Source organism: Trachurus japonicus, chromosome 24 (genome assembly GCF_045865225.1).
Source record: "Trachurus japonicus isolate A0001 chromosome 24, Traja_1.0".
Taxonomy (NCBI): Eukaryota; Metazoa; Chordata; class Actinopteri; order Carangiformes; family Carangidae; genus Trachurus; species Trachurus japonicus.
In genome coordinates this window covers 5,795,814-5,819,682 of record NC_140930.1, presented here as the reverse complement: position 1 = coordinate 5,819,682, position 23,869 = coordinate 5,795,814, and the positions used below count along the sequence as shown (strand labels likewise).

The 23,869-nt window shown below is 41.1% G+C and overlaps 1 protein-coding gene and 1 pseudogene across 3 annotated transcripts in view; both read right to left on the bottom strand.

Moving 5' to 3' along the window:
* LOC146961223 (protein NLRC3-like) overlaps positions 1-1,768 on the bottom strand; it is a 141,747-nt gene extending 139,979 nt beyond the window's left edge. Inside the window, exon 1 of one of the 2 annotated variants that reach the window (XM_085770299.1) lies at positions 1,605-1,768. In XM_085770299.1, the coding sequence (XP_085626425.1) occupies positions 1,605-1,722 (118 nt within the window). In that variant the 5' untranslated portion in view covers positions 1,723-1,768. The remainder of the gene's footprint in view (positions 1-1,604) is intronic. The other variant, XM_085770300.1, reaches the window with a different exon arrangement.
* Positions 1-23,869, bottom strand: part of LOC146961222 (protein NLRC3-like) — a 43,314-nt pseudogene that overhangs the window by 15,762 nt on the left and 3,683 nt on the right. The window lies entirely within an intron of this gene.

Sequence of the window (23,869 nt, the reverse complement as noted above, 5' to 3'; positions counted from 1 at the left end):
ATCCCCTCAAACACACACTGGAACTTCTTCTTAAGCTTAGATTTGAGTTTACGTTGACAAACTGCAGCATGACTTTCTAGAAGAACAAGCAACAAATTAGATGAATGAATACAGTTACACGATTTAAACATTCCCAAGTCTATGAAAGTTTTTCCCTCTGTGGCAGGAGGAAGGAGGGCCCGGGCGGGGTTTGAACCACAGTCTCCCAGGTAACCCCTAGTTTCCATTGAGAGCGTCAGCGTCGCGCAACGTCAGCACCGCGGGTTTACTCCGTCCTCTGCCCCGGGCACGTGGTGGCAGCGCAGCGTCAGACAGTGCTGCCTTGCCAGCCATTCACGGGAGATCCCTAGATCTTGCCGTCACTCCGAGACCCTCTGATCAATGGTTGTTGAACTACATGCCCCTGGATTACGTAATGTTGATGACGAGCTGTGATTGACTATTTGACCAGCGCATTGTGTTTTATTATTATTTTATTTCTGTCCCAGTTGCTGTGTCCTTAGGCAAGTCACCTTACCCACCTTGCCCCGTGTGAATGTGTATGAATGATCATGGTGGTGGTCGGTCCATTCATACCACCACCGGTGTGTATGAATGGATAATGGTTTCTGTAAAGCGCTTTGGGTATCGTGAAAAGCGCTATATAAATGTAAACCATTATTATTATTATTGTTATTATTTTGAAAGGCGGCGGAAGTTTATTTTGTTGATTCTGTGTCGGACTTCCTGTCTGGTGCAATCTGCCCTGTTGAGCTTGACGCAATTTAACAACAGCCACAGCAAAAATAGAATGGATGGAAATTAGCATTGCTGCTATAATCCGGCACATTTACATGTTTTTATATGTACATTGATGTGCACTGTCCCACCCAAATAAACAAATAAAGTAAAGTAAAGAACTGCTATGGATTTATAGTGCAGCGGCACGGAGAGCCGCTGCTGGGAAACTGCTGAGACGCGCCGCACCGCGCCGCGCCCGATGGAATGGAGTCATGTGTGCTTGCCATTCAACCAAAGGGATATCCCCGTGGCCAAGTAGCCAGGACACATGATCAATTGGAGGCATAGTGACAGGACCATCAACTGTCACATTTCTCCCCCTCTTTTCACAAGCATGTCCTCCTGCTCCACGCAGGCTGCTACCCATCACGAATCCATGGAATCCATGGACCCACCACTAGTGCTACATGGATCCTGCCAACCACGCCAGAATGTGGCAGGATGAAGGAGGGCCCGGGCTGGACCCTAGACTCCCGGGTAAGAGTCATGCGCACTTGCCAAAAGGATATCCCTTTGGTCAAATGGCCATGGCCAACAATGTCCATGGAGTCCTGATGGGTGGCAGCCTGTGTGGAGCACGAGGACGTGCTTGTGAAAAGAGGGGGAGAGATGTGACAGTTGACAGGTCCTGTCACTATGCCTCCAATTTATCATGTGCCCTGGCTACTTCGCCAAAGGGTTATCCCTTTGGTCGAATGGTCAGTGCACATGACCCTTACCAGGGAGACTAAGGTTCAAACCCCACCCGGGCCCTCCTTTGTCCTGCCACACCTCCATCTTGTCAGTAAATGTCTTATTTCTCCATCATGTAGAAATCCTCTTACTGCTCTGGAGACAGTCAGCCAGCTCCTCCTGCTTCATTCTCCTCAGGAAATTCACTGTGATCTTCAGAAATGCCTCTCTGCTGCTCCTCCTCTGCTCTTCATCCTCGACACCCACCATCCCCTCATCCTTCCTCTCATTCTCTAAGTACTCTGGGTAATCAGGTTTCAAGACCCACTGGACTTTCTTCAGCTCGTTCCTCACAAAAGTGACAATGTTCTCCTCCAGCAGCTGGAAGAGATGAAAGCTGAGTGACAGCAAATGTCTAACAGGACTAGAGTTTTAAGACAGAGAGAAAAGACTGATGAGCTGATCCTCCCCTTCCATGGCAGTGCTGTAGTTGTTACACAAGAGGTTATCATGATTGAAAAAGAGAGAGAAGCCCAGACTCAGCCACCTCTGGATCCTCCTAACTCCTGACCAATCAGTGGTGGTGGAAAAAAGTCCCAAAAATTAGACAGATCCTGATCACATTGTTAGTAGTAGAGGGCAAACACTGTTAGATGACTGTAGTATGTAGCTCAGAACCTGTAGAATCCGGATTGTTTTGACCCCAACTTAATACCTATATTATCTGTATTTAGATGGATCAGAAGATAAGAAAACGGACTTCATACCCACTATGTAGATATAGTAGATGTAGCTATAAAATTAGTTTTTATGACAACATTCTCTGCATCATCAAAGTACTGTCAAAGTACAAGGCAAAAACATGGACGTGTTATAACATTTGGGCTATGTATGGTACTCTGATAAGGATGAGGGAGAGAAAAAGCGTTAACGACCAACTGAGCTGTTAAAACGTAGCCTTGCCTATTCATACAAAGTAGAGCTGCCTGCTGTGAGCTGCTGGCACGGCTGCAGCTCAGTGGCTAAAATAAACCCCATCATGTAGCCTGCCCATCAATCATCAAGTCAAATACTGGAGTTTAATCAAGCAATATCACACTTGAGGTCGTGCTGTTGTAGGCCTACTGTATAACAGCACTGGTAATCACACCAGTGCTGATATACAGTACAACAGCACAACCTCGAGTGTGATATTGCTTTTATACAACAGTGCTATGAGCACATTTCATTAGTTAACAGTAATAAGCTACAAGAGATTGTGATTTGTTTGTTTATTTAATCATTTATTTGGCTCCACCAACACAAATAGTTCTGCAACTGGAAGGGAGACAAGGCTGTTGCCAGGCAACACATTAACATTTCCTAGCTTGCTACACTGGCCCCTTTTCCACCGAGCTGGTTCCAGTGCTGGTTCTGGTTCGGAGCCAGTGTCTGATGATTAGCACCGGAGCAACAGGACCAGCGTGAAGACATACAGAGACGTTATCGATACTGTATTAAATTTGTTTATATGCTATGTTTATAAACACAGCGGAAGCTAAGTAGCTGAGCTAACAACAGCTAACGCTCATGTCAAAACATAAAGGAATAGTTCACCAAAAAAAAAAATTCAGTTATTAGCCTAATGACTTGATTGAAAACTTTGAGAGTAATAGCGCCCAACACTTAAACGTCCATTAAAACTGCACAAAAACCCTGTAATATTTGTGCAAGATACGGACGGCATGATGGACAGCAAAAGAACAGTGGACATCAATTTAATTCAATGGGGCGCATTATAGTTTTTTGTGACATTCTGCCCTGATTCTGAGGTTGTAGTTAAGTGATTAAGTCACATTGTTGGACGGCACTCATGCAGTCTATGGACAGTGCTTTCACTGAGCACTTTCTGCCATCCGTCATGGTGTTGCCTCTCGCGTCACGTGATGATTTTAATAAATTACTGATAATAAATTGTATTTATAACACACTTTTACAGATGCTTAAAGACGCTTACATTGAAATGGCTACACAATTAAAGGGACAACGAGGAGTTTTGGAAAAGCAAAGCGTTTTCACACTACATTTATGAGCCTCCGTGCACACCGTGAAATTCTTTGACGGGCGCAAGACAGACTCATGTTTTCATTCATCAAGAATTAAAGTCAGAGGTTCGAAGACGATCACATACCGTCGTAGTTCCGACGATAAACAGCGATTCGGCAGCGTTATTCTCATGACTCGCCACGAAACCGAAAGTAAGGAAACGCTGGTCGGCTCGACTAATAATAACAAAATAACAATAGAGACAAAATGATATATCGAAAATGGGCCCATTAACAAGTGTGGGTGGCGTAGATTCATCCACATTAACGTGAGACTTTTTTTATAACCAAATAGAAACTCCTCGTTGTTCCTTTAAAATACAGAAAGAATGCAGACTAAGAACACAATTAAAATACTGAAACAATGCAGAAGAACAACACAATTAAGATACAAAAACAATGTGGAAGGTCAAAAAGAGATATGGTATGAGATAGGGTAGAGAGTCAGAGATGTATAATTTACAGATTAAAAGCCAGTTTAAAAAGGTGGGTTTTTAGGAGTGATTTGAAGATGTGGGGGTCTGTCCAGTCTCTGATGGGTTGAGGGAGTGAATTCCAGAGGGTGGGAGCGGCAACAGAGAAGCTCTGTCCCCTGTGTCTGCAACGGGTCAATAGTCCAGAGTTTACTCAAAACGACATCATTTAGGACATTTTTACAGCTTAAACAGTATTGCGCTCTGATGTTGACGCCCGTGAACGCGAGAGCGTGCCCCAGTCAAATTCAGGACAGGATTTTTTATGCTGTAAAAATGTAGCCTACTAAATGACGTAGTTTTGAGTAAACTCTGGACTATATCCCTTCAGGACACTTGGCTTGCAGCGGACGAGCAGTGTGGAGGAATATTATGGTTTTTGTGTAGTTTTATGTACGTTTTTGTGTCAGGCGCTATAACTCAGTCTCTCATATAAAGTTTTCATTGGACTATGAACCGGCCTCCCGGGTAGATGCACTTTGAGGAATAAAAAACTACTCTGGAGTAGAGTATTGTGAATCAATAATGACTGAATTTCATTTTTTGGTGAACTATTCCTTTAATGACTGTGGGATCACTGTTTGGAGTCTGTGTCCTAAAACCAATAATCATGTCCTTCGTTTTAGATGTGTTAAGTTCCAAGAAAGAAAGATCACACCAACTGATAAAATCCTGCAAGACTGGACCATGGCTGGATTCATTATTGTGCAACAAATTCATAATAAAATGTGCCTGTGGAGAGAACACATCCCTGTGGTGAGCCAAGAGAAGAACTCAGATAAAATGCCATTCACTTTGACTCTTTGTGTTCTATCTGTTAAAAAAACTTAAATAGTGTGAAACTGCATTGCTATAGTTGCAATTTGTTATATGTTGTGAAATCTTGTTATTTTTGTCATTGAAGACGCTGTTCTGTGTTTTTGTCTTAGTAGATATGTTCTCTCCTTCCCGCCCAGGGACTTCAGATGAAATTTAGCTTGAGCTAACTCTGATACAACTGAGAACTGTGCACTGTCCCTGTCAAAAATAAACAGACAAATAAATAAATGTAATTTAAGAGTAAGAGTTGAATTACAGTAAGTGTACGTGTGATTGTATGTACAGACCATTAATATGGAGTTCAGGTCTGGCTGATGCTGATGTTCAGACTGATCACTGTGGACTTCTGAGATCTTCTGCTTAACACTGTGGAGAAAACATCAAAGGGATGCATTTTACGTTTTTTAACGAGGCAAATCAGTACAAGATCTGGGATTTTTTTTCGCACACTGCAGATTGTGCTTTTGTTGTGTAGCCGATGTTATCTGGCCCTCTGCGTTGTGTTTTTCGATACGACTGCCCCAGATGGGGTTCAAACCCTGGTCTCCCGCACGGCAGGCGACGATGCAAACTGTTGTGCCAAGAGATCAATGACCACTTGGCGGTTGGGTTTGCACGTCCTTTATGTCACCTATAAGTGACATGAGTGCACCTGGACACTCCGTTACACTCACCCCCGCTGAACTCACTCCACCCAGGGCATCCTGGTCATGGCACCACTGTAGCCGATGTTATCTGCCCCAGGTGGGGTTCGAACCCTGGTCTCAGTCGGGTTTGCACGTCCTTTATGGGTGAGTGAGTGCACCCGAACCCTCAGTTACATTTGCATACTGCGTACAACATTAGGCTACTACAGCCAGTAGGCTATGTACTAACAGTATAGTATGCCGTTTCCAATACAGCCACAGTGAGCTGATTTTTTTTCCTTTTTTTTTTAAACCTTTATTTTAACTTATTATAATTATAAGGAATGCCTGGCCCTGGGCGCTCCTGCTTTTATTGATCATTTAAACGTTGTCTGGTGGTTGTTTTCGATTGAATGTCAACATCTCAGTGATGTATTGGCAACCATGCGACTCATGGCACTACATCTTCATACATGTGTGCTATCTGGGTTTTAAACTGATGTACCCAGTATTTCTCTAGTATTTTTGTTTTTGATAATAAATGAGTGTTGAATGAATAACTGTTAAATGTTACATCATGGCAGACCTTGTTGTTGGACAGCAGGGGTTGGGAAATGGCTTGTGGAGTAGCAGCCCCCACCCCGCTGCTTGGAGCAGCTGAAAAATATAAAATTGCAGATGCCACCGTTGACAACTACCTCCACAGCGAAGTAAAAAGAAGGCTGTACTGTTGTTGTTACATTTAAGCCGCGTTTCCACTACATGGTACCGGCTCGACTCGGCTCTGGTACCAGGTACTATTTTAGAGAGCGTTTCCATTACAGGATAGTACCGCCTTTAGAGTAGCTGGTCATCATAGCGACGGGCGGCGCTTAACAAAATAAAATGAAACTAAGCAGGATCCTATAAATTCTGTAATATTCGCCTATCCAAGGCGTACCCAAAGTAAATTGAATGCTGTTCTTGAACTGTTTGGAGAATATGGATGGGCTTGGTCTCTTTTGAAAGGTAACACTCTGAAGTTTTCCCCCAAACCGAAAGAATCACTGTAAGTGCTACTACCATTGAGTAATCTAAGTTGGAACACACTGAAGTAGAATGTTTTTATTCTCGCCTGAATTTTTTTTTTGCAATCAGATGCCTGCAGATGAGTGTAGCTGGGAATTTTAGCTGGAAAACACAATGGGACCACAGCATGAAGCCTTACTGGCCCCGGTTCAAATTTGATAACAATCCTGCAGAAAATTAGTATTTTACACATGTTTTTCTAAGTGTATGTCTAGGCGTTTTCCTAAAGTTGCCATTAAGGGATAATTCATGCGTCTAAGTGCAGCATTTGCATTGTTACGCATGAAGATGGCAGTACTGCCTTTTCCTACAGCCCATGAAGCAGCATATTGTTTTTTTCTGAATTTCATTGGCTATTCAATGCATCAGTTGCCATCCGGATCGGTTCCTATTGGCTGAAGTCATTCAGCGCTGCCGGAGGGCATGTTCTTCGTGAAACACAGCCACTCATTCGTTATTGCAGGCGGCAGCCTGGGAAAGGAAGCTTATGATTGCTCGAGTGAGCTGTCAATCGAAAGGTCAGAGTGCAGCGGCCATTTTGTGAAGCGATTCAACTTTGGGCCTGTCCCAATATGCACACTCGATCACACTTACACACTTGGGCACTTGGCGTGCGCGTTCATGGGCTTAGTGTCAGTGCGCAAGTGTGTCCCGTTTCTCCAACGACCGAAAGTGCAGCGCGCTTGATTTGCACTTTACCCACACTTATGGTAAGACCGCATCCGAGCAGTATTTGGCCAAGTATAAATCCCACAATGCACCACAGTGAAGTCCACCGTCACCGGCAGCCACAAACCCGTTTAGGAAATGCGATTGAATTAATCTCAATAAAATGAAATTAACTTTCTATCTCATAATTATGACTTTTTAATGTCATATTTTATATTCATCATGCTCTGTTGATGTTTTTATTTTTTCGTTTTTCTTGTTTGTTTTATTTACTTACAGAGTTGGGCTTACATGTTTATGATCTGAATCTTGCGCATAGAGACACTTTAGGAGTAGATGAGACTGTGATCCAGCAGCACTGGTTATTACAACTGTTGCTGTGCTGTGTGTGTGTGTGTGTGTGTGTAGTCTGTCAGGTTGTCTGGTCACAGAGGAAGGCTGTTCTTCTTTGGCCTCAGCTCTGAGCTCCAACCCCTCCCATCTCAGAGAGCTGGACCTGAGCTACAATCATTGTACAAGTGTCGTAGTTGTGCTACTGTGCGCAATGGCACAGGCTGCACTTGTCAAGTGTGTCCCGATTGCTTTTAAATCTCCCCCCACACGCTTGGCCACTTAATCCATGCTTGCACACTATATGTAAATATACGTTCCGCCGGCAAAACGTCACCAAAGTGTGTGCGTAACCAAGCGCACTGAGCCAAGTGTGGATGAATGGGACGGCCCCTTTGTTTTGCATTTGTTTTGTGTGTGTGGGGTGGGGGCTTGGCAGAGGTTGTGGGAGGGACCTGAATGTTGTATTGGTTTGAAATTTCCAGCCAAGTACCAGAATTTTGTCGATTTACCAACTGTAGCTTGAAGTTTTCAGTTCTAACCTTTCATCAGCAAGTTGTCCTTCTTTAAAGTTAATAGGTTTATCAGTAGACCGGTCACTCTTCATGGACACACAGCTGGGTTCAGGGGAGCCTGCTCCCTGCTGCTGTGTTCTGATACAAACAAACACATGAGAAATGATGTGAGTTTTCTTTGTCCTCGGGTTCAGGAGATACTGATAATAACAAGGTTCAATTTTAAATTCTTACTTTCCATCAGCAAGTTGTCCTTCTTTAAAGTTAATAGGTTTATCATTAGACCGGTCACTCTTCATGGAGACACAGCTGGGTTCAGGAGAGTCTGGTCTGTGCTTCGTCCTGATACAAACAAGTGATAAATGAGAAGTTGTAGTTATCTGAATAAAAAGCAGGCCTGACCTCATCTTAGCTGACATAACATACCCAGAGATAAGAAGGACTAGTGAGGACCTAAGATCATACATCAAAACAAAACCAAAATCAATTTTGACTTTAAAGATACTCTCTTGGCAAGACTTTCAAATATTTGCTAAAATATATAAAATAAAACAATTTCAGGATTTAAAATAAATGCAAAGTGGAAAAAGTGCATCTCACAGGTAAAAGAAAAAAAAGATTAAAGGATTTTTGCTTGGCTGGTTCCATTCAAATGAATAACTTTTCACTAAAGTAGCCTAAATGAGGTTCAGTCGTATTTTTTATCTCAAGGAAGCTCAAGACAAGAGAGAGAGAGAGAGAGAGAGTGTGTGTGTGTGTGTGTGTGTGTGTGTGTGTGTGTGTGTGTGTGTGTGTGTGTGTGTGTGTGTGTGTGTGTGTGTGTGTGTCTGTGTGTGTGTGCGTGTGTGTGTGTGTGTGTGTGTTTATGGCTTCTTACGGTTAGTTTTTATGTTGCTAACGCCATGCTTTAAAAACTCCATTGAAGCGACGTTTATGTTTCAGGTGACTTGTCAGGTTTGAAGTAATAATAATAATAATAATAATAACAATAATAATAATAATAATAATCATAATAATAATAATAGGAAGTAGGATCTCGAACTATTTTTTCCTCCTTGTGGAACTTGCTTGGAACATTCATTACAAATAGCCAGCAAAATGTCTTCTTCTGAAACTGAATAAGTCCTACACTACTGCCATTGAGTTCTCTGTTTACAAATGTATGCATGTTGTGCTGCATTCACATGTTGACGGAAGTTCCCTGTTCCCAGTTTGCAAGTCGTTCTTCAGACCTTTTTATGTTCATATTTCTATGGTTTATGTCTAACATACGGGGTAAAATGCTGACGTTGATATCAAGTCAAGACGGCAACTGCCAACATTATGACCGAGTTGACAAGTTGTTTTCTGACATGAGGGAGTAGTCTGATGAATTTTGCCAGTCAGAAGGTTGTTTTTCCGATTATACCAACGCCATTTCATTCAGCATCAGAGGAAGGCTGTTCTTCTTTGGCCTCAGCTCTGAGCTCCAACCCCTCCCATCTCAGAGAGCTGGACCTGAGCTACAATCATCGTACAAGTGTCGTAGTTGTGCTACTGTGCGCAATGGCACAGGCTGCACTTGTCAAGTGTGTCCCGATTGCTTTTAAATCTCCCCCCACACGCTTGGCCACTTAATCCATGCTTGCACACTATATGTAAATATACGTTCCGCCGGCAAAACGTCACCAAAGTGTGTGCGTAACCAAGCGCACTGAGCCAAGTGTGGATGAATGGGACGGCCCCTTTGTTTTGCATTTGTTTTGTGTGTGTGGGGTGGGGGCTTGGCAGAGGTTGTGGGAGGGACCTGAATGTTGTATTGGTTTGAAATTTCCAGCCAAGTACCAGAATTTTGTCGATTTACCAACTGTAGCTTGAAGTTTTCAGTTCTAACCTTTCATCAGCAAGTTGTCCTTCTTTAAAGTTAATAGGTTTATCAGTAGACCGGTCACTCTTCATGGACACACAGCTGGGTTCAGGGGAGCCTGCTCCCTGCTGCTGTGTTCTGATACAAACAAACACATGAGAAATGATGTGAGTTTTCTTTGTCCTCGGGTTCAGGAGATACTGATAATAACAAGGTTCAATTTTAAATTCTTACTTTCCATCAGCAAGTTGTCCTTCTTTAAAGTTAATAGGTTTATCATTAGACCGGTCACTCTTCATGGAGACACAGCTGGGTTCAGGAGAGTCTGGTCTGTGCTTCGTCCTGATACAAACAAGTGATAAATGAGAAGTTGTAGTTATCTGAATAAAAAGCAGGCCTGACCTCATCTTAGCTGACATAACATACCCAGAGATAAGAAGGACTAGTGAGGACCTAAGATCATACATCAAAACAAAACCAAAATCAATTTTGACTTTAAAGATACTCTCTTGGCAAGACTTTCAAATATTTGCTAAAATATATAAAATAAAACAATTTCAGGATTTAAAATAAATGCAAAGTGGAAAAAGTGCATCTCACAGGTAAAAGAAAAAAAAGATTAAAGGATTTTTGCTTGGCTGGTTCCATTCAAATGAATAACTTTTCACTAAAGTAGCCTAAATGAGGTTCAGTCGTATTTTTTATCTCAAGGAAGCTCAAGACAAGAGAGAGAGAGAGAGTGTGTGTGTGTGTGTGTGTGTGTGTGTGTGTGCGTGTGTGTGTGTGTGTGTGTGTGTGTGTGTGTGTGTGTGTGTGCGTGTGTGTGTGTGTGTGTTTATGGCTTCTTACGGTTAGCTTTATGTTGCTAACGCCATGCTTTAAAAACTCCATTGAAGCGACGTTTATGTTTCAGGTGACTTGTCAGGTTTGAAGTAATAATAATAATAATAATAATAATAATAATAACAATAATAATAATCATAATAATCATAATAGGAAGTAGGATCTCGAACTATTTTTTCCTCCTTGTGGAACTTGCTTGGAACATTCATTACAAATAGCCAGCAAAATGTCTTCTTCTGAAACTGAATAAGTCCTACACTACTGCCATTGAGTTCTCTGTTTACAAATGTATGCATGTTGTGCTGCATTCACATGTTGACGGAAGTTCCCTGTTCCCAGTTTGCAAGTCATTCTTCAGACCTTTTTATGTTCATATTTCTATGGTTTATGTCTAACATACGGGGTAAAATACTGACGTTGATATCAAGTCAAGACGGCAACTACCAACATTATGACCGAGTTGACAAGTTGTTTTCTGACATGAGGGAGTAGTCTGATGAATTTTGCCAGTCAGAAGGTTGTTTTTCCGATTATACCAACGCCATTTCATTCAGCATCAGAGGAAGGCTGTTCTTCTTTGGCCTCAGCTCTGAGCTCCAACCCCTCCCATCTCAGAGAGCTGGACCTGAGCTACAATCATCGTACAAGTGTCGTAGTTGTGCTACTGTGCGCAATGGCACAGGCTGCACTTGTCAAGTGTGTCCCGATTGCTTTTAAATCTCCCCCCACACGCTTGGCCACTTAATCCATGCTTGCACACTATATGTAAATATACGTTCCGCTGGCAAAACGTCACCAAAGTGTGTGCGTAACCAAGCGCACTGAGCCAAGTGTGGATGAATGGGACGGCCCCTTTGTTTTGCATTTGTTTTGTGTGTGTGGGGTGGGGGCTTGGCAGAGGTTGTGGGAGGGACCTGAATGTTGTATTGGTTTGAAATTTCCAGCCAAGTACCAGAATTTTGTCGATTTACCAACTTTACCTTGAAGTTTTCAGTTCTAACCTTTCATCAGCAAGTTGTTCTTCTTTAAAGTTAATAGGTTTATCAGTAGACCGGTCACTCTTCATGGACACACAGCTGGGTTCAGGGGAGCCTGCTCTCAGCTGCTGTGTCCTGATACAAACAAACACATGAGAAATGATGTGAGTTTTCTTTGTCCTCGGGTTCAGGAGATACTGATAATAACAAGGTTCAATTTTAAATTCTTACTTCCCATCAGCAAGTTGTCCTTCTTTAAAGTTAATAGGTTTATCATTAGACCGGTCACTCTTCAAGCTGAGTGTGAGGTCCGTCCGCCGAGGCAGACGAGGTGTCTGGCTGACCTGCGGAGCACCAGCGGAGGACAGCGAGTCTGCCGCGGCCGTATGACGGTTCATCCGCGGCACAACACGTCAGTTAACAGACTGTTGCTTCTTTTTTTCCCAATCGTTTTTGGTCAGTATTCTTTGATCTTTTGATCCCAGTCTCAGATGAGAGCAGAGCTTTGTTTTGGTACGTGATATGAGACGCGACAGGCGCGATGACGTGGTGTCACGTAACGCTCAGCGTCATTATGTAAATTAGCGGGTTGACCCGGGTCTGGCTTTCCCCCTGCAAGCCGATCGCAGCCGAGCCGATTGAAGGCGATTTTAACCCGCGTCACTTGCCAAATTGTTTGACGCGGGTCTGTGCGTCTTTCCCATTGACACCAAAAGCCGATTGTTAGTTTAGTTTAGTTTATTATTCAGATCCCCATTAGCTGTGGCAAAGCCACAGCTATTCTTCCTGGGGTTTAAACTGTTTTTTTGGCCAGCGGGAAAGGGGTAATAGAGAAGAGTCATGGACAGTTAGATCCTCATCTCACCTCTGAGCTTTGGTCTGGCTCTCATGTTCCCCCCACAGAGTGGGTTTTCTGTCCTCACTCTGATTCATAGCAGAGCCCCCACCTTCACACAAAAACAACAACAGACTTCATTACAAGAGGACTCACATTAGTTCTGATCAGTGTCAGTAATATGTCACAAATACACTGAGCTCTGATCTATTCCAAAAATATTTTCTATAACACATTGAAAAACCTTAAATGCCATATGTTGTAGTCAATTTGGATTTGTGTATGTCTGGGTGTGTGAATGAGTGTGGGTGTGTTATCGGTGAGGCGCTGTGGTTGCTATGGGCATAGGTGGTAATCAGTCACACACAGTCACAGAGATAATGGACAGCTGATCAGCCAGAGGGGAATAAGGATCAGGGGTAGCCACATAGTTTTTCAACCATGCCTGGGTGTGTGATGTTTGAATGGGTTTTTGTGTCAAATTTAGTAATGTTGGCCCTTTTTTGTACAAGCTAATTTTTAAGTCTTTGGGACCTGGCCTTTTGTAGGTCTTTTTTAAAGAGTCGTAAGTTAATAAAGTGTTAAACCCATACCCATGGAGGACATCAGGTTTTTTTTTTTGCACACCACCATGAGTTGAAAATGACTTAAGATTCCCCTCAAGTGGCTTTTTTTGTAGTTAGTAATTTTGTAATTACAAATATGAAGCCATTCTATAAATAAACCATTTCAAGTTACATAAAATATTTTTAAAAGTTTAACATCACCAGTTTGGTCAGTATTTGTTCCTTCGAGGTCAGGGCTTTTCCACTGTAAAAAAGAAACAGAAAGATGATGTCAGATCATACTTACACATTTTTTGCTATACCCTGAGATACAGTGTGCCAGACAGAAAAAGAAGAGTTATCTGTGCATTTGAATAATACAAGTAGTTTCTCAGTAAAACTCATCCTCCCAGCCTCCTCCTCTTCAGTCACTCAAACTGTCCTTTAACCGAGTAGTTCAAACAGTTTAGAAAAACAAAGGAGACACACCTCCATGACCCCGTGGTCACTGACGAATCATACAAAATACAATGGTATTCAAATAAAAACACAGTGACATGTGGTGTTAAATCAGCTTTGGAGCTACTTCTACAGTAGTTTGCAGACCTTGTTCTGTTCTTTTTCCTGTGACTGAGTACAACCATGACAGGAACATTTTTCATCACCTGATACAAAGTACAAAGTAGTTGTATAACCAGCAGTCCCACGTCACTGGACCTCTGTCGACTTTAATCAGGCACATTTACCTCTTGGCTAAAATAAGCGCCCTCTGTTGTTGCAGTAAGACTTTACAGCCTGATGTGTTTTAAGGCGGTCAACAACTCGTTGAACAGGAAATATTTGGCCCACTGTTTTTTCCCCATAGTGCAGGTAGCAAGTGTGTGTCTCTACATGTGCAGAGCTCTGCTTCAGAAAAGTCAGGAAAGTCTCTGACAGTTGTAGTGAGTGTGGACAAGACACCAATTTCGGTTTTAGTTACAGAACCGGGAATTTGAGAGTTTGTCTGAAACGAAATTACTGTCACCAACTTCCTTTGTGACGCATCAACTGATAACAATCAAACTCAACTAAATCGTGAGTAAGCTATAAACTGATGACAGCTGGTATCAAAATACTTTGAGAAGAGGTTCTTTGTTTTTCTGAACTTCCACACATCCACAACAAGCTTTAACCCAAAAGAAAGTTACAGTTGTTACCGCTCAGTTTCTCTGCTGCTCCCTCTGCCTCCACTTCTGTCTCCGTGTTAGGTGAGTCGTTACTGTGGGCGTGTCCAGGTGAGCAGGGTTCTGTAATCTGATACATGAAGGTGAGTCTGTCGAGGAAAGTGGAGAGTTAAAGAAAATCTAACGAACTAAAGAACAATAAAGGTTTTCACACGGTCAATTTCACGAAAGTGTTAAACATTAAGTATCTGACAGTCCTGCGGATCAGAGGGAGCCTGGACACTTTAATGACTCAAACTTATATTATACTGTGGTATCATTTGACAGACCTGTTGTTCGATTGCTGATGCCTGTGCCACTTCACCTGACGTTCTCAGTAAAGTTAAGCTGCTGCCAACAAGTCAATGTTAACTCAAAGAGTGTTATTTTATTATAAGAACCCAAATGAACTGGTTGCGGATACGGAGGAATTTTTGAGCCAACATAATTGTTCAGGAGAGAGAGAGCTTTACAATGATACCTGACATGACATGGGTCAGACAACAGGCACGGCACAGTATGTCACAATAGCATGTTCACTTGGTGAATTTAGGAGAAATCTACAGACAAAAGAGACAAAATTCTTTTGACTTTTCTGAAAAAAGACATGTTAAGAAAGAAAAATAGCCCAAAATCTCAAAATTATCAGTGCATGCAAAATGTTACAAGAAAATACTAATACCACTACAGAGCACAATTTCCATCATAGAATTAATGTCTCTTTTTTTTTTTTTTTAGAAAGCATCTAACTAGGCCCTATTTCTACCTTACGTGTCAACCACCCATTCCAATAAGAATAAATTCATTAGAATTGTGTGGTACTGTAAGTAAGGTACTGTTTAGACAAGTCCAATGGATTCACAGACCCAGAAAACATGGGGTTAGACACCAATATTACTTGGCTAGGTCAAATAATGAAAGAGTTAGGATAAAGGCAAAAACTAGTGGCAAAAACCCTGTTTTTTCATGCACTGATAATTTTGAGATTTTGGGCTATTTTTCTTTCTTAACATGTCTTTTTTCAGAAAAGTCAAAAGAAATGGTAGAAAATCCACATTAAGGTGGTTTTTTTACTTCATTTTGTCTCTTTTGTCTGTAGATTTCTCCTAAATTCACCACAAGTGAACATGCTATTGTGACATACTGTGCCGTGCCTGTTGTCTGATCCATGTCATGTCAGGTATCATTGTAAAGCTCTCTCTCTCCTGAACAATTATGTTGGCTCAAAAATCCCTCCGTATCCGCAACCAATCATAAAAGTACGATTTACATGGAATTTTAAATGTACATGTTTTCTCAAAATGAGTTTTTCCTCAGACTCTGAGCCCAAAATCTCCACTTCAGCAGCACTTACAGACACCAAACCTTCCACTTTGATCCCTTTCTATATTCTGAAGGTTTTTACAGAGGGGTTTGTTGATATATCATTCACAGCCTGATTTATACAACATTTTACTCCTAAAAACATGGCGATATTTGAATTTTTAGGGCTGGTGACAGTATTTTCTCATTTACAGAGTGATAAAAAGAGATATCCAAAATCCCCTCTGTAAAAACCTCTGACTCTAGTATGTCAACAAAATAAAACAAGAATTTTTTATCCATTGTTCAGATTTCGGTTCTGGAAATGTATGCAAATTAGTGCATATTTAATGAGATATTGCCTCATTTACATATTTAAACATACAATTTGACAAAACTTGTAATACAAAAAATATTTGTCTTAATGTAAGTGATAAACTTGGGAAGTTTCATGGTGATATCTGTTAGTTAAAATGTTTTACCCTATTCACCTCTGGTGTCTCCCCGGGCTTCCTATCCATCTTGGACGCCATCTTGAAAATGACACCTTTCTAGTGGTCAAACTTTGGTAAACTTTTAGTATGTTATTAAGGACATCTAATACTATAAAAACAGCTGAGAAACCTTTTGTTAGAATTTTTTTAGGGTTAGGTGTTTTTTTTTCATATATGCACCCGCCTATAATGAAATAATGAATATTGAAATAATGTCATGATTTAGTGAAGTTAAAATTAATAGTGATCACATTTAGAGACAAAACAAACATAGCAAACACATTTGGTGTCAACTCTAGTGAGAGCAATAAACAAAATGAACAAACTATGTAGAAGTCAGTCAGTTAACTTTACTGCAGCTTCAGTAATAGATTCACATCACACTCAAATTCACTGACATTAACTGTCATAGAAATTGCTCATGAAATTCACACTTGCAAACATTAGAAAGATTAATTGAACCAGCCACTCAGCAGAAACCTTTCTAAACCTTTCCGAGACAACACATGACAACCACACAATGAGATCAAAGTGACACTGGTCATCAGACACTCACAGATTTTCCAGGCTGCTGAAGTTACTTCAGGTCAATTTACAAACACTTTCCACCTTCATGAGTAGAGGAAACATTTGGAGAAAAGAAGCAGCTCGTTCTTCCTCGTCAGTCCTGAGTGTTTCACCCTGTTTGATCTGAGAATGAATCACACCCTCATAACGTCAGAGTCCAAGCGTAAGTACATCAGAGTGACGTCAAAACCAGTCTAACTAGTCTGTGTATGTGTGTATTAGATAAATCACACATCAGATGGTGCAATTCTTCCCTCTGTCCACTAGATGGTGGTAAGTGATAATCCAACAAGCTAAAGATCAGCTCAGCATCAGTAATTTGGATCAAACTTGCAGTTTGTCTCAGAAACTTTAACTGTAATTTTATGAAAGCATTTTAACATCAGTTTTGAGTTCTTGGTGTCTGATGATCATCACAGAACAAATAGGCCTACACTTCATTTCAATTAAATGAATCACTCCACAGACTCATTGTTGATATGTCTTTATCAACTGTAATATCTGATTGAGGCTGCAAATGTCACTAAGAGCTGCCCAGACAGTGAAACAGATATCAGACAGGCTGGATCCAGAGTTCGGTAACACTTTACTTGAAGGTCTCATCATAGGAGTGACATGACACTGTCATAAGAGTGGCATGTCACAGTCATGAACATGTCATAAACATTATGTCAATGTCATAACACCCGGGTTTGTAGGGTTAGGGTTAACTGAATGACACTTAATAACAAAGTTATGACATTGACATAATGTTTATGACATGTTCATGACTGTGACATGTCACTCTTATGAAAGTGCCATGTCACTCCTATGATGAGACCTTCAAATAAAGTGTTACCGTAAAGTGTTAACTTTTTTATTATACATGAACAGTCAAAGTCAAGAACCTCGACTGATCCTTGACTGAACAGTTATAGATGTATTTATGTTATTAGGCAGTTTATTGTAATTGATCCTAATAACAGCAATAGTAATCGTTATTACAAAATAATGTGACACAGCAAAGTGTTACTACCGTGATCCGATTGATTGATCTTGATATTTATACATTTTTCTGGTAGGACTCTCATTTGCTGAACTCACTTCAGATTGACTTAGAGACACTTTCCAGAGGAAACAGTTGGAGAGAAAAATCTGCTCATCATCCCTCTATGAAGATGTCAAATCCTCAGTCAGTGTAAGAGCCGTCACAAAATATGTTGTATTTCTGCTATCTGTCCACTAGATGGTGGTAAATGATGATCCAGTGAATTAAAGGAGTGCATATACAATCAGGTGAGGATTGAAATTTGAAATTTACAGGAGGGGTGAGGTTAGTCTTTAATCACATGACTGGAAACAATACAGGCATGAGTGATCGAATCATTATCACACCAACTATTTCTGTAATGTCCTATCAAAGCTGCAAGTGCAACTCTAAGCTGTACGGACAGTGAAACAGAAATCAAACAGATACAATCAAAGACATCAGAACTGTAGAAACATATTGGTCATGATCAGTCGTGGACTGGCACCAAAAACAGGCCCTGGCATTTTTGACAGAGAGAGGCCACACATTACACAAACATATATCAGTGTTCATAATGATGATGACAAAAGAAAATGCATTGTTCACCAAAACTGCACACTGATAAAAGGATTCGATCCCAGACTGGAATATAATTCTTGTTAACAGAGAGGACTGCTCCACCAGTTGAGCTACACTTTACTCATGACATCAGTGTTATTGTGTCTTCAGTGTGTCAGATTTGGCCGGCCGTAAACCAAAAGACCATGACCGACTTTTTGTTGTTTTTTGCGGTGACATCAGCAAGGCTGCATCTTCACACAGCTGCCTCGGTTGCGGACGTTGTGGCATTTGCCCATACTGCCACATGACTGAAGCCTATACCGGAAGCTGCTCGTTTTTCTCAACAAGAATCCTCATAGGTAGCAGAGAAGAAGAAATACTCCTGTTACAGCTGTAAATCATACACTGACAGGCGCCACCTGCTGGCAAAATAGCTTAAAAAACAAACAAAAACAGCTTGTAGCCTGTGAAGAACTATTTCAACACATTTTAAAAGCACTTTAAATATATAGAACCAATCATGAAATGCAAAGTTATTAATAGATTTCAAATTAATCGTTGTCACATGTTAAAAAATTATATAAAACACATTCTTGTGTTTTGCAGCAAACTGATGAAGATGAGGTTTTCTGGAGTTTCTCTCAGGGCCACCTCTCACATCATATTCATACCAAAGCATTGAAATGTTTCAAATACTTCCTGCTAAATGTGGAAAAAGAAAACAGTAGTTTTTTTTTTCTTCCATCACTTCCTGTTCAGCTCTGGTAGGCTATTGATTAGCGGTGTTGCTCATTGTCAGAGGAAACCTGTTGGGAGATTGTTCAGCAGACGAAGCAGGGATTAATCCATCAGCACCGCTGTGACAGAGAGCGCTGTGATCTCGTCTCAAATTAAAAGTCCCTCAGCAGTTACCTATCTGAAACCTCTGTGATCGTGTTTCAAAATAAAAGTCTCCCAGGAGTGAGTGGTGGCTAAAGGGCCGTCCGCTGCTCTTTTAAAACTCAAAGTTCCCCGGCCGCTCGCTGTGAGCAGCTTTCCTCTCTGTTCAATAACCAGGCGGCTTGTGGTTGGTTTGATCTTCATGTGTCACCCTCTTTTTATCTCATCCCTCCTCCATCACACCACTCTCATCTTCTTCTTTCTCTGTTTTTTTTTTCACATTGGACCTCTTGTCATTTTCTCCAATTTGGCTTCTGTCAATCATTTGTTCTCCTTTAGCTGCATTTTAATATCTTTATTCATTAGTGTTTGTGAAAAGTCCTTTCTTTCTTTACTTTTCTCTATCAGCTGTCCTCACTCTTTCATTCTACTCTTCCTTCCCTCTGTCCTTCCTCCTCCTCCCCTTCTTTGTCTTTGATAACATTGACTTTCCTTTTCTTTTTCAGCTGTGTCATTCTGTGGTAATACTGTAAAACTCTTTCATTATTTTTAACCTTTCACTTTGAGCATTAACGGTGACATCTGTGGAGATCTGTTCTTAATATTTTTTCGGTGGTGAGGACATGTTTCTGTCGACCTTGGATCTGTGATTCATCCACACTGTGGTGAACGACACTGTTTGTGTTCGTCTGCTCCACCTTTCATCTCCGTTTTCCATCAATTTGATTTTCCTTTGCAGCCTCTTTTTCACTGTGAGTCTCTGCATTCATTTCAAATATGTCTCTGTGAACACCTGTGGACTCATTTCCTCAGTATTTTCTCTTACTCTTCTATCTGATTCTGGGCTTTTCTCTCAAAGATGAAAATGAAATCCTGTCTCGTCCCAGGCGTCCATGTCGTTGCCCACATTTATGGTGCGTTCAGGGACTCATGTGGGTCCTGAGGTGTGTTAGCTGACTCTGTTTTCCCAGTGGGAGCATCAACTAGAGTCGATCAGGCCTGCGCAGGTGGAATAAAGAACGAAGACGTCATTGTTCAGGGAAAATCCAGACAACTACTAAAAGAGGATTTCCACATGGTGATGAGCCTCAAGCAGACATATACATGAGGGTCTCACATTAGAGTACAACAGTGACCCTTACCCATCAGAACCACACTCCTTAGACCCCCCTCAAATACATAATTGAGATCTGGATCTGGAAGACCTGAGATTCATCAGTCAGCACAGTCCCAAAGTGACTGAGAACATCAGAACAGACATGAGATCACATGTATTTTTCTTCCGTCTGCCTGTTTTGTGACGAGCATCTCAGACTGAAAGGCTGCTGATTTATCCATTTTCTCTTTTTCCGTCTCTCTACCTTTGCATTTCCATCGCACAATCACTACCAATCTTTCTTTTGATTTAGTCTCTGTCTCGGTATGTTCAACATTTTTTTCCCCCTGATTCTTTCTCAGTGTCTCATGAAATCTGAATGGCCGTGTGAAGCAGTGCAGACATTTGATTGTGAAACATATGGCAGTGTCGCAGAATATGAAAAACCATCAGAGCTGCCTCGCACTGAGGATTAAAGTTCAGAGTCAGAGGGAGGAAAGAAAATGTTGCACTTCAAGGAACATATTGATAATAAAATCTCATGAGAAAACAGCTGAATGATAGGCTATAGGTCATATACTTCCCATATCTCTCCACTGACCTCAACCTGTTGTTAAATGTTGCTGCTGTTTATCAAACGATGCAGTTCTTGCTCTCGTCGGCGTAACGAACTGAGCCGTGTTTTGGCTCTGACCTCCAGCGCTCAAAGATGTCCACTGAATTCTTCACTTCACCACACTGTTTTCTAAGTGGGCCCTCGTCCCCAGCTACTGCTGCTCTATAGCTCTGCTACTTGTGTGTCCTTGTGAGGAAGAATTTCCACTTTCTCACCGGCTGATTACCTCTGTTCACCCCTCTGCTAAAATCTCATCATTATTAAACACACTTTGCCGCCGTGTGGGGACGATGTAGTGCCCTCAGCCTGACATTCCTTTCTTATGTGGCTTTATGAACTGAAGTGAATGAGTAAACACTCCACGGATAAAGTAAATCCCTGTAAACAAGGTGGTGTGAATGTGGCTCAAGGCTGCTGCATAAACCAAAGGACATTCTGCATCTAAACTTTATCAGGGTTTTTCAAAGTTGAAGCCGTATTTATTTTTTGTAGGGATGGACAAGTACAGATATCGGGCCGATACCGGCCTTATTTGAAAGTATTGGGCACTCGTAAAGGCTGCCGATACCAGCCGACGATTCTCAAGGCAAAAAAAATCGAGTTTCTTTCATTCAGTTCACTGCTCTGCCTTTTTCCGAACAATTTCTCATGCTGGGGTTTCAATACAAGAGGGACATTACAGACGAGCAGTACAGAGGTATTTGGATGTTTTTTGGTGTGTCTTTTTGGACGAAGAAAAGTGAGCCCCGTTTGCGACCGTCATATGGACATGCAGTGCTGAGCCCCCCTGTAACTCCAAAAAGGTACGGAGGACTCTGAAACTTCTCCCAACCCTTAGTCGACATGAGAGTGAGTAGAAAATGAGTGAAATTTGAATTTTGGGTGAACTATCCCTTTAACGTGGCTGCGGCCCGCTGCTCCTTGATTATTATCTGTCCGTCCTGGGTGAGGGATCCCTCCTCTGTTGCTCACCCTGAGGTTTCTCCAATTTTTCCCTGTTAAAAGGGTTTTCCATGGAGTTTTTCCTCAGTCGATGTGAGGGTCTAAGGACAGAGGATGTTGTTACGATGCCATGTAAAGCCCTTTGAGACAAACTGTTGTAAACTGTGTAAAAATGGGCTATACAAATAAAATTGCCTTGCCTTGTCTTGCCTTATCGCTGCTTCAGAATCTGGTCAGGGAAGACATAACCTTACTTTGTAAGGTATCAAACTTCCCTAATGTTTTGCCTATCTGTTCACATTTTGGCAAAGTACTGTAGAAGCATTAACTGAATGAGCTAACTGTTTGGGAGGCTTTCCAACATCTTTGGGAAGTTGAACTTTTTGCACTTGTTTAAAGACCTGTGCTCTCTATGAAAGACACTGATGCAGCTGAAGGTCTACCCTGTCTGTAGGGCACGTCAGGCTCATTGACATGCAGACCGCATTCATGTGGTGGTTTGCATTGACCATCTACGGTTAAAACAGGGCGTGTACAGGGCGGAACGTGAAGCAGATTCAGCTGCGCACACTTGTAGGAACTCTGTGATTTATCAAGGGAAGTTTGCTTGCAAGTGTGCGTGCGCAGGGTTTTATAGAGCAGCAGAGATATAGCCTTACTGCTCCACAAAATGACACACGAAAGCTGGTGGCAAAACTCTCTACACACTCTCTCTCTCTCACGGGCAGTGACACGCTGTCACATTTCAGCACTGAGACAGCGGACAGCGCACTTTTTTTGCGAGATCTCGCAAAAAAAAAAATTCCCTCCATGACCCTTTAGGGGCTCCGTAATAGTCGAAGAGTTTCAATCCAAAATTTAAAAAAAAAAACAAACCCAAATGTAAAACGTTTGTCCAAAAAGCTGGACCCAGTCAATCTGCCTCTCTCCTTTAGGACCTTAAATCATCTCAAAATTATGAATGAAACTATAAAATTACTAAATATGAACTAGTCATATACTGATGTCACAGGATTTATGATTATTAAAGTTCAGATATTGCAAATTAATACATCTCAGTCCCCACTAAAGGGCCTACTTCAGCTTTAAAAGAAAGTCAAATTAACCATTCAATACCATTTAAGGCTTATTCTAAGTATTGTTATTATAATACAAAGATGCCAGAATAAGAAATATAATCATCTTTGTTTTAATTATCATTACAGAATTATCTCAATCTGCAGTGATAGTGGTGAAATATTTCAAAATAAGGTAAAAATTTCAGCTTATTTCTTTGACTCAAATGATTTTCAGTGCTTATTAGAAGAGAAATATCAAAAATGTTTTTTTTTTATATAAATGTCATGATATAAAGAGTACAGGCGTCACTAATGACACAAACGGAGGCTCTGTCCTATTAAAATGTCTCACTAAGCCATGACAGAGTGACAGCAAACCAGCATGTTCACCACCAGGACCCCGAAACTGGAGCAGTTGAATAGAAAATAGAAACAGTCATTATTAATTACACGTCTGCTTTTCCTCCAGTGACATGTCAGAGGGTCTCCTATGTGGAGAAAAAAAAAGGCTTATTGATTAAAATATTCTGAAGTATTTTTAAAATTCAAGCTGCAAAGGTCAGATGTGAAAACTGTGAATCACATCTCAACACATATATAATTATAGAGAAATGGAAAATGATGATAATTAATTATGTCCTAGCTGTATGGACTTGAATGAATTAAGAATAATTTAAAAATACTGTAGTCAAATCTCTGCATATAAAAGCATAAAATCTAATAATTATATAATATGACAACATTTGCATACGTCGGTGCCTGTAAATAGAGGATAAGGATTTGTTTGAAATGTGCTGAAATTAATTAAAAATAACATTTTAAAAAATCTAAAATGATACAGATTTTTGGAATGAGACCCTTCAGAGTTGGGAATATTTCTATTAAATATTGGTATGAAATATGTAGATGTGTAACTGGAAGTCTCCTGAGGACAAATAGAGAGAGGTGCGTGACTCATGTGGAGGAGATGCATTGATCTCATTGATCTGTACTCGTTTCCACTGACGGCTGATAGCAACATTTTAACGCTCGGCGGCTCTCTCATTCACAAATGAGGAAAC